Source organism: Ceratina calcarata, unplaced genomic scaffold (assembly GCF_001652005.2).
Source record: "Ceratina calcarata isolate Rehan_Ccalc_2016 unplaced genomic scaffold, ASM165200v1 scaffold72.2, whole genome shotgun sequence".
NCBI lineage: Eukaryota > Metazoa > Arthropoda > Insecta > Hymenoptera > Apidae > Ceratina > Ceratina calcarata.
Window position 1 is genome coordinate 1,713,754 of NW_017178472.1, and position 10,509 is coordinate 1,724,262.

The 10,509-nt window shown below is 39.7% G+C and overlaps 3 protein-coding genes across 3 annotated transcripts; 1 reads left to right on the forward strand and 2 right to left on the reverse strand.

Annotated features, from left to right (window-relative positions):
• Positions 1–6: 6 nt before the first annotated feature.
• On the reverse strand, positions 7–5,303 carry LOC108630357 (ski oncogene). Its single transcript, XM_018033628.2, has 3 exons — positions 2,109–5,303; positions 1,736–1,965; positions 7–1,635 (listed from the first exon to the last, which is right to left on the reverse strand). The coding sequence occupies exons 1-3, from the start codon at positions 3,207–3,209 to the stop codon at positions 813–815; spliced, it is 2,154 nt and encodes a 717-aa protein (XP_017889117.1). The 5' UTR covers positions 3,210–5,303; the 3' UTR covers positions 7–812.
• Positions 5,304–5,867: 564 nt separating this feature from the next.
• Positions 5,868–8,781, reverse strand: ncm (pre-mRNA-splicing factor nucampholin). Its single transcript, XM_018033626.2, has 2 exons — positions 8,517–8,781; positions 5,868–8,361 (listed from the first exon to the last, which is right to left on the reverse strand). The coding sequence occupies exon 2, from the start codon at positions 8,356–8,358 to the stop codon at positions 6,064–6,066; it is 2,295 nt and encodes a 764-aa protein (XP_017889115.1). The 5' UTR covers positions 8,359–8,361; positions 8,517–8,781; the 3' UTR covers positions 5,868–6,063.
• A 101-nt stretch (positions 8,782–8,882) lies between these two features.
• On the forward strand, positions 8,883–10,497 carry LOC108630358 (proline-rich protein PRCC). Its single transcript, XM_018033629.2, has 3 exons — positions 8,883–9,367; positions 9,438–9,494; positions 9,566–10,497. Exons 1-3 carry the CDS (start codon positions 8,984–8,986, stop codon positions 10,469–10,471), a joined length of 1,347 nt encoding a protein of 448 aa, XP_017889118.1. The 5' UTR covers positions 8,883–8,983; the 3' UTR covers positions 10,472–10,497.
• The last annotated feature ends 12 nt before the right edge of the window (positions 10,498–10,509 follow it).

Sequence of the window (10,509 nt, forward strand, 5' to 3'; positions counted from 1 at the left end):
CACTTGAGTAATAATAAATTCACCGATTCGAAACGTTTTAAATAATAATAATTAACTTATTTTTCACTTGCGATCACTGATGATTAAGTTGATTAGCGAGAAATAAAATTGCATTGCAATTAAACGCCTTAAAGCGATAACTGAAGCATAATGAACGTATACGATATATTATGTAGTACGATCTGCTGAAATACACCTAAGTTTATGCTTAGAACATTCCTAATGTAACAATATAGCACCTAAAGATTTTTTGTACTTTAGCAATATTTTGCATGACAATATTATCAATATAAACATACATATCTATGATAATTGAATTGTATTTACATTATGCAATGATGACTATAAAAAAAATTAAACGGAAAGCAATTTAATCTCTTGTTTCCTGATCATCATTTAACTGTTGAATTAATTCAACTTGAAAAAACCGTCCTGCTGTCTGCATATGTAATATGCAACAATAGACCTTATTTTTAAACACCATTAAGTATAATAACTGTTAAACCTTGATTAATTTATGTTGCTTTTCCATACATGTTCCGTATATTACAATATCTACAATCTCGATTTCAATGAAAGTCGATAAAGTAATCCAAAGTACGATTACAATAAAAATTTCAAATAAACGATTACAACATTAAAGGCTTTCTATATATCACATAAACCTAAACAGTTTTTTATTCATTTAGAATTTATCATTATTATAACTATTACTAAATTTAATGCGCGCTCGCTCGACGCCGGGCGAACGTTGCAAAAAATTGCTGAGCAGTTTTGTAGTTAAATAATTTAAAAAATTCTAATCATTAATTTTATTCATTACTAACGGGTAGAACAACGGGTTCAGACTCTTTATTGGTATTTGATGGTAATATAGCTTCCGTATCCTCGCTATCCTCTGCCGTGCTGTCCGCCGCACTCGCTGCATTCGTCGTAGGTTCCTCCTTCTTATCACCATCGTTCGATGATTGTATTTGTTGCATTTGCAATTCATTGCGTAACCGTGATATTTCGCGCGCGTCCGAACATCGGTTACGTCGTAATTGTGCATTTTCTGAAACAATACGTCGCGCCAGTTCCAGGACGTCTTGGGGCACCTTCAACGCGACTAGCCTCTCCTCCAAATCTATCGCCGCCGTACCTTCGGAATCGGAATCACTTTCTAACGAGGAAGTTCCAATTTCAACCGAAGGCGGTTCTATATTTATCGTCGAAGACGTTACCGCGGCACTGCTCTCCTCCTCTTCACCTATCGTTTCGTGTTTACTCTCCTGCGGCGATTCCTTTTGATCGCTTCCAGGTCCGTAAGCAGGGAATGCGGAATACGTGGCAACCGTTGACACGGTGCCCGATAACGGTTTCTCGATTTTAACGACGACATCCGATGATGGCTCTTTCTTCTCGCTAGGACTCGACGAGTGATGGTTATAGCGTTTATGTTCATGGTGATGTCGCCGTTGATGGTGAGCAGATGGTGGAGGTGCTACAGGCACTGATGGCGCAGATATCGGTGCTAAGGCTACGTTCGGTTGAAAGTGTGGTTCAAAACGTTTGCACTCGGACAGGGGAACCACGCGCTCAGGATGTTGTAAGACAGGTGGGCCTCGACTAAGATACGCAGGCACCAATGTCGAACTGTTTACAGAAAATGGTCTACTTAGTATAACGCATCGCATTGTAATTAAGAAAGACATATGATTGAATCGTTTTATTCGTATTCGTTCAGCACACTTACTTATCCTTATGCTTGCAAGCATTTGTGGTGTTCCAAGGCCTAAAAGCTGATGCTCCTCTGGCTGCTAATTCAAAGACTGCCCATTGCATTCGCAGATATGGATCAGTTGCGTTAGCTACGTGAGATACAGGATGGTACATGCCTAAACCATTTCCATTATATATTCCTGGACAATCGTCTCTACCCACGTCCTTTCTGATTCGCTTTAACTTCTCTGAATCATGCCGCAACTGAAAAAGGGTTCTTTATTTTCTCTTTTCTATCGCATTGTCCTTTCAATACACAAGTAGTATTACATGATCTTTCCCGTAACTACTAATTTTGCATATAGTTCAAGGAACAAGTTTCTAAAAATAACAAAAATATATGATACCTCTGACTTTCGTTTGGAACCCAACGTGAGATGTTTCTCCTTCAGTTCTCTGAACGACGTAAGCGATTTGTTGTAATGTTCTTGATCCCGCGAGAGTAACAGATACGATCGCCAGTTTGCAGAATCAAATCCCCAATGACAGGTACGATTTTCAAGAGATCTATGAGCGTGTCTAACAAAACGTTGTGGTGAAAATTGGCAACCGCATTCGACACACTCTATGCACACCGAATCGTCGGATTCGAACAAATTTGCATCGAATATGCCCTTGCATTTACCGAAACATTCGTGATAGACTTTGAATTTGGTGATCACTTCGTCGTCGTTATCCGTTTTCACGCTCACTTTCTTCTCGACAGTATCTTGATTCTGCCCGATTTGAGCCGATTGATCACAAGACTCTGTCCGTAAAAGCAAAGCACTGACAAGTCTCTCGGCGTCCGTTTGAGTGATAAGGCCACAGGAAGGAGCGTTACGCGGAAGAATTCCCGAATGTTTCAGTTCCTCCAACTGATCACGCGTACACCGCGAACAATAAATCTGCAGTTCGTCGCAGACCTGATTTATCTGTTGGAGCGAGAACTCCTGCAGCACCGTGTTCAGTATCTGTGGTAAACATAACCTCCTCTCGCCACCGACAACAAAACACGATATCCTCTCACCTTCCAGCGTTGTTTCGCACCTCTCAGAGCAGCTTTGGTCAGGAGCTGTTAATATAGGGATTTGAAATTCTAATTCTCTCTTCTCGCACACATTCTTCGAACGCTCCAACTGCGGGTCCTCGTCGGAGTCTTCCAGTGGTTGATCCGTTCTGCGAACTTTACATGGAACGATAGGTGTTACAGATGAACTCTTCTCCTTTTCAACTTCCTTCACTGGAACCTGGTCCAGTGATGAATCGGTGACACAATTACTCGACCTGTTCGTGGGAGAGTAACAAGGCGTCTGTTCTTGCAGAAGACTCTTGCAGTCCATGCCAAGCAGGGCCGAGCTCGGACCTTGTAAACTTTTCACAGCGGATAGCTGATATGTCTTCAACACGGTTTTTAATTGTGGGCTGTACGATTGGCTATTTGCATTGCCAGGCAATAACGTCTCCATTATTCGTATCGATGCGTAAAATGATTCAACGGGTTAACCAGTACTTGAAACAGCTCGTGCCACGCACCACGCTATTTCACGCGAGCCATATAGACGGTATTTATTTACACTTTTAGTATGGACACGAAATCTACACGCAATTCACTTTCCCGACACTTAACGCGACGACATATCATTCGTCCAGCCGAATGAAACAAAACCACTAACAAGCATGCGAGATGGGTACAGTGTTTGTCTCGGCAGGGATGCAGTTACATCTCCATCACTTCTCTTTTGGTACAGGAGACGAGAGAATAAGCGTAACCCGTTCATGTGTTTTCTCCCAAGACCTGCACCCCTTGGCGTAATATTCAACGCGGCGAGATCCAGCTATCTATTATCCGCAGTCTATTGTCCATCGCAACGTCGCTTCCATGTACATGATAATTCGTTTTTGCCCGAACGAGTTTATACACAGATCCGTAGAGAACGATAATCTACACTGAAACGATTGTAATTGTTATTTGTTAATTGTTGTTTATTTGATTGTTATTCGTTCTCGATCACTTTTCCATTTATCACACCACTGGTTAATCCGTGTCCGTTCCTTCTCCTAGATTTTCCTCAATGAGAACGAAACGCTTGACGAGAACGAAGCACGAATATCCTCGACTCGATCGCTTCTTCTCTTTCTATCTCCCTCGCGCTGATTTCGTTTGCATATTTTTCCATCTCTCATGTTATTTTCATAAAGATTATAGATACGTCCAGGTAACGCATATCCATTGTTTCGCGAACTTGGTTATCACTGCCGTGCTCGTTACTATCGTCACTGTCTTTGATATTATCGTCTCTACCGTCGCTACAGTCGCTGCTATCACGATCGCCACCGCGACCGCCATTCGACCGCCACCACCACAGCCATAGCTATTTCTACCACTACTATCGCTGTCGCCGCCGTCACAATCACCGCCACTGTCGTCGCCACTGTCACTACTATACCACCGACACCGACACCAGACACCACCGTCGTCGTCGTTCACTATGACGATCGCATCAGCAGCAGCCAGGAGGACAGAATAAGGCGAAATAAATTTTCTGTTAATGCTATTTGTCGTAGCAATAAAATTGATTACACGTTCGATCGATCGACATAATCACCGCGACGATGAGTGACATCGTTAGACGATGACGAACTGACTTGGCACTCCGCGGCGACGACCGACTGAGGTATTGATCGCGCACAGCAGTCCGAGAAACGAAAAACCACTCGACGAAAGGACATGCATATTTTTCATGGCATCGGACGGTGGTGTGTCGATTAAAACGAACGCGAGAACCGACATCGATCACTCGCGCCGCGGCCGTGCACGTTGCGCGATATGATACACACATAAATAGGTTTCCGCGATACTTATTCAACGCGTATATGCCCGCACATCATCTCATGGCAACACGTTTCGTCGGCGATTGCATGCGCGTGTAGTGTATATTCTTCTTCCCTTTCGCCCCTCCTTCTTCCCTCCAGTACGTCTTTTTTGTGGTACAAATACTCTCCGCTTTGCTGCTTCTCTTTCTCTCTCTCTCTCTCTCCCGTCACACATACGCGTACGCATGTACCGAGTACATACACTATAATCGCGCGCGTGTGTAAACACGGGAACGGGAAGACATCACAAAAGGCCGTGTATCATTGTGTACTTTTTTTACCATACAGAGCATTGTACTCTTAATTGCGCACACCTTTACGTATGCACGCACGTACGTACGATCGTCCCAAGTACTCATGTTGGCCGTTCGGACGACGATAAATAATCGCTAAGAACACTAGGCGGGTCTCGATGCTTGAACGAGTACGAGCCGATCATGTCGCCAAGCGAAACGTTCACTATAACCCTCGTTGTTAACACCGTCTCGTCTACCGACCCGTAGCATAACGCCTATCTATGACCTCCTACCGCGTTCTGTATGTCTACCACGTTAGCAGTTTCGTCTCTATCGTACTTTCGTATTTGCTATCAACGTGGTGTGTGCTGTGCATGCACGCACATACATGTGACCAAACAGCTGCATGTATGTATATATGTATAAGTGCATATCCATGTTACAGATCGGCTAGCCGAGATCGCGTTTGCCTCTGAAAGAGACAGGGAATGGTTGAGTCTGCGTCGTATCTACGGGTTGTGGCATAGTGTCAGTCTAGTCGGAACGACGACAGCCGTGTTGGCGACGACTAAGTATTTAATCACGTGACACCCCCGTCAAAATAGCCTACACCTATATGCTTTACACCCACATGGATATAGCCATAGCCGCATCAGCCGCATCTATTCCGCGTTCATTGTCAGGGCAAATTTAATATACGCCGTACGCGTTAAAGCTCGTCGTTTCCAATGAAAATGTTTACATTGTCTCCTCACAAATGAAAAATTTTAATTCGATGTTTTTTATATTGATCTTATAGAAATATATGATTCATATTTTCGGTACATAAAACTGTTTCTTGGAACAGTGCATTATTTTAAGAAGCAAAATGTAGTAGAAAATATAAAATAATTTCTTAGAAGTCATTTGTATGGAATTTCAGTTTCTTAATTTATAGCGTTTATAATTTCACAAATCTCGTGCAACATGATGCGAGAACTATTTATTCGTTTCAAATAAATTATACAAAAAGTGTTAGTGAAAATATATTTATTTAAATTAAGAAATTATTTTAAGAGGTATTATGTATACGCCTGCGTCACCAAGAATTAATATAAATGCTTCTCTTAGTCAATGTTTATGTTCAATTCTAGACGAGTACACGCTCTCAAGAAATAATTACATTGAAAAGAGGCAATAATATTTACTAAGTATTTTAACAGCCTAAATTCTATTTAGATTTCTTCGCCTTTCTTACTTTCTCTTTCTTCTTATGCTTCTTTTTGCTTTCCTTCGCCATTTGCTTCTTTCTTCGTTCTTTCTTCGATTTTTTCTTTTGTTTTTTCAACTCCTCATCCGAGGATTCGTCTGAACTCGAACTGCTTGATGAGGAAGAGGACGACGACGTCGGCGAGCTTGAAGTAGAAAGAGAAGAGTCTATCGATGACTCCGTAGCATTTTCAGGTTTTTGTTGTAACGCAGATATTATGGTAGGCTTCGGATGAGTCTTCAAGTGTTCTCTTAAGTCATCCGTGAGCCCGCCTAATCCGATAGACGTAAAGAAATTGATAGCGAATCGAGTGTTTTTCGGATCGTCTCGCGGAAACAATCCTTCAAACGCGTGTTGCAACGTGACGTCTTTCACGCGTTGATTAAGCTTGGATAATCCCATGTACTCCGACAGTTCTTGAAATAAGATTTTGATAAATATTCTGTTAGAACTCGTGGTATCCTCCTCGGTTAATTTAATGCAAGATAACACTTCCCAAGATATGGAATCCGTAAATAGCAGATGAGCGAAAAACTTTGATACGTTGCGTAACTTATTTGTATCTAATCGATGTATTGTATGATACGAGTCTTGAAATATTTGCTCGAACGGGGTAACATACATCTTATTAATAGCGCAAAACCGACCGGCCAACAGTCCAAAGAACTTTTCGTACGTTCGCATTTCCGCGCAACAGTCCAAGAACATATGGCAAAGTTCGATCTCCTGGCCGGGTTTCAATTGCATTTTCATTAATTTGTGGGCACACTCTTCGAAGTCAAGCGACGAGTGTATCGTTAAATATATGGTCCTTCTAAGAGCCGTTAAATTAGTTTCAGTGTTGTCCACGATTACATCTTCCTTTCCCTCTGTCACAGCGGTGCTACTATCTTCATCGGAACTTTCCTCCTCGTCATCTTCCCCTTCGCTTTCTGAACCGCTAGCATCAGAGCCCAATATTTCTTTACTTAACTGTTTATATTTATCTTCGTTATTAACGTATTCCGCATCGAATTTGAAAACGTTTAAAATGTCTTGAGCATCAGTAGCTTCGTCCAGTGTAACTATATGGGTAAATTGATTTTCTTCCTCCACGAGATCAAGATCTTCCGGGACAGCTTCATGATCTTTAAATCCGTCTTTTCGAACTTGAAACATAACTTCTATCATGTACTGTACTCTTTTATCTAATTGCCCTTCGTGCAATATGTTTCTCAACATTTCAAATATAGCTTCAATACCCTTCCTAGAGACTTCCGTTAGTTTCATACCGCATTCCTTCAAGAAGGCGATTGCTACTTCCACAGAATCGTCTGTCGGTGTTTCTACTAACAGTGTCAAAATTTCTAAGGCTAGAATCTCGTGCGCAACTCTTTGATTCACTAAATGCGCTATAAAAGTTCCTGCAGATATACAAAGAGGTTTGTCGTTCCTTCGAAAACCACGTTTAAACTGTATAACGAGTCGTTTCAATATCAATTCTCCGATATTAGGAAATTTCGAATTAATGATAGCAGTTAAGGCCGCGTAAACGGCTGTGAACGTTGGCGATGCAGCTTGAGCTTGAATAATGGACCTAGCAAGTAAACCCCTACCTCTAACAATATTTTCTTTCAGAAGTTCTCTAGTTATGAGACCGATATTACTAATGTTAACTTTATTAATATAACCGTGTATTGACTTTTTAAGCGCTTCCCATGCGATACGCTGATACGCGGCTCCTGATTTGTCAGTAATCTCTGCCTGCATCATGCGTAATTTTGCAGGTGGTATATAAGCACCACCTGTCCTAGACGTCAATAATTCGACAGTTCGATTTTGTCTCTCCGTCGTCTCATCGGGAACATTCACCTCTTGCTTCTTTTCTGTTTCTTCTACATTTTTCTCTGATCTTCTTCTATTTTCTTTATCGTAGTCTCTTGACCTTTTTTCATCGCGTAGTTCATATGATCGCATTTCCATATCCGATCTCTCGGAATCAAGATTTCTTTTGTAGGAATTACTCCTATCATTGTAGTAATGATTCCGATCGCGATTGCGTTCTCGATCTCCATTCCGATTGCGTTCTCGATCCCGATTCTGGTCCCGATGGCGATTATGATCACGATCCCGATCCCTTCTTTCCCGATGATGATTACGATCACGATCTCTTCCTCGTTCTCGATCTCTATGTGGTTCATAATCATGCTCATAATCTTTGGAATGATCTTTGTGTTCATAATCATCTCCATCTCGTTTAGAATGTGATCTCTTCATTTCCTGAAATTTGAGAACAGGTTCATTCAATTAAACGAAGAGTACAATGATTTCGTTAAGATACAATAATTTTGCAAAATTCGATAACAACTAATATTTTTCTGTCTTTTATTGTGTAAAAATTTTTTGTCTTATGTATTATTAGAAACAATACTCACGATGATATATTTCTTGAGTCTCGTGTAATGATTTCCTGATGATCAGTTCAATCTCTTACACGAAATAACCTCAAAAAATCTATACATAATCAATAGCGATGCACGAATGACAATGATAATGAAAATACAGGATTTTTAAAATGCTACTTGATATTCTTCAATGTAGAAAAAATGTTAAACTTGAATTGTTCATTAAAAGTTGTATAAACAAGATAAATGTATACTATCCACAGAGAGAAAACATGGCGGGATCACTCAATACATTTTTTGTTAACTGTGGTTAACTGTAGTTAACCCATGTTGGTCAGTTTTGGGCACAACGTGGGATTTTGGGGCGTGCGCAGTAGAGATAGAGAGTATATTATACATTATACCAGTAGTGTGGTACAAAATCAGACAGTTATATCCATATTATAGAAATAAATAATAATAAGTTCTATTAAAATAAAGGATATCATTTTTTAAAAATGAGTCTTGTTGCGTATGGGAGTAGTGATGAAAGTTCAGACGATGAAGGTATAAATTGTGATACAGAAAACGAAAATATAATTACATCAGAGGTTATAGTTCAACGAACAAACGATAAACTACGTTTACCTGCACCAAGATATGATACAGATAATGATAAAATTGACGATACTAGTACTGACATGCAAATAACCGAAATAAATGAATCTTCGGAGAAGATACATTTCAATAAACTACCTAAACCGAAAAATTCAACTAGGAACGTAGAGGATTTCATAGAGGAGGATGATATTCTCCCTAAAAAGGAAATTGAATTAAAAGCTGAGAAACTGATAAAAAGAGGTCGAGCTCCAGTCAAAATAACAGTTCCTTCACTGTCTGAGGTAAGATAAATTTTCGTGTGCACTCTTTTATTCTTTGTTTACATGAACTAACATGTCTTTCTAATTATAGTTTAAAGATCTTGAGAATGATAATGAATCAAAAATCAACAAAATTAAGCCATCAAATGTAAGTTCATCCATATAGCATGTGTATATATCTATAATATAATAATCTTAACATTACATGTACTTTTTTAGAAAGGAACAAAGCTGTTTGCACTCTTACCACCACCTAAAGGAACAGATGTTAAAAGTACTAATAGTTTAATTCCTAGTGCTGTAAAAACAACTGCTAAAACTGCTCAGCCAAAAGTTCAACCTGTTACAAACATGTCTACTAAAGATTTAAATATACGAAAGGTGACAAAACTAACAACAAAGGGTTCATTAGGTGTAAGTTATGATTCTAACTCTGAAGATGAAGATGATATAAGTATTGCAAATAGTGGTAAGAATTCCACTACAGATTTCTTTGCTTTAGAAGCAACTAATAGTGTTGCTGGTTTGGATATGCCAGAATCCTCAAATACCAGCATAGGTTTAAGTAAGTTCAATTCGGAACTTGAGAATGATCCCAAACAGACTGATAGCACATTTGTCTACTTAGCAGATAGCTCTGATCCAAATATAACAAAAACTAATAATCCTCAAAAAACGTTAGTGAGCAATATTATGAACTTACCAAAAGAAGAGATATTATTAAAAAACAAAGCAGAAGTAGGTCCAAAATTACCTATACCTGAACAAGAATATAATGTAGATATAGAAGGAAACGTGGCCTTTGATGATAAAGCTATTGAGTATCTCTGTGGGAGAAGAGGAATGAAACGAAAACCTAAAGAAATCGAAGAAGCAAATGTTATTGAAATAAATGGAGAAGATATCAAACCTGACGAAAGGGAGTGGTTAGTGAAAGCTTTGACTGAGGAACCTGTACAAAGACCAATTTCTATGCAAAGTGGAGGGGTGAATTCGCAATCTAAGAAGAAGCATCAAATAACGTACTTAGCGCATCAAGCTAAGGCCATGGAGATGGAATTAAAGAATCAATGGGCACAAAATAGGCTGACCAGGAAACAAACGCAGTCGAAATATGGTTTTTAAATATAGAAATCTTGTACAAAATTGTATACATGTAATTA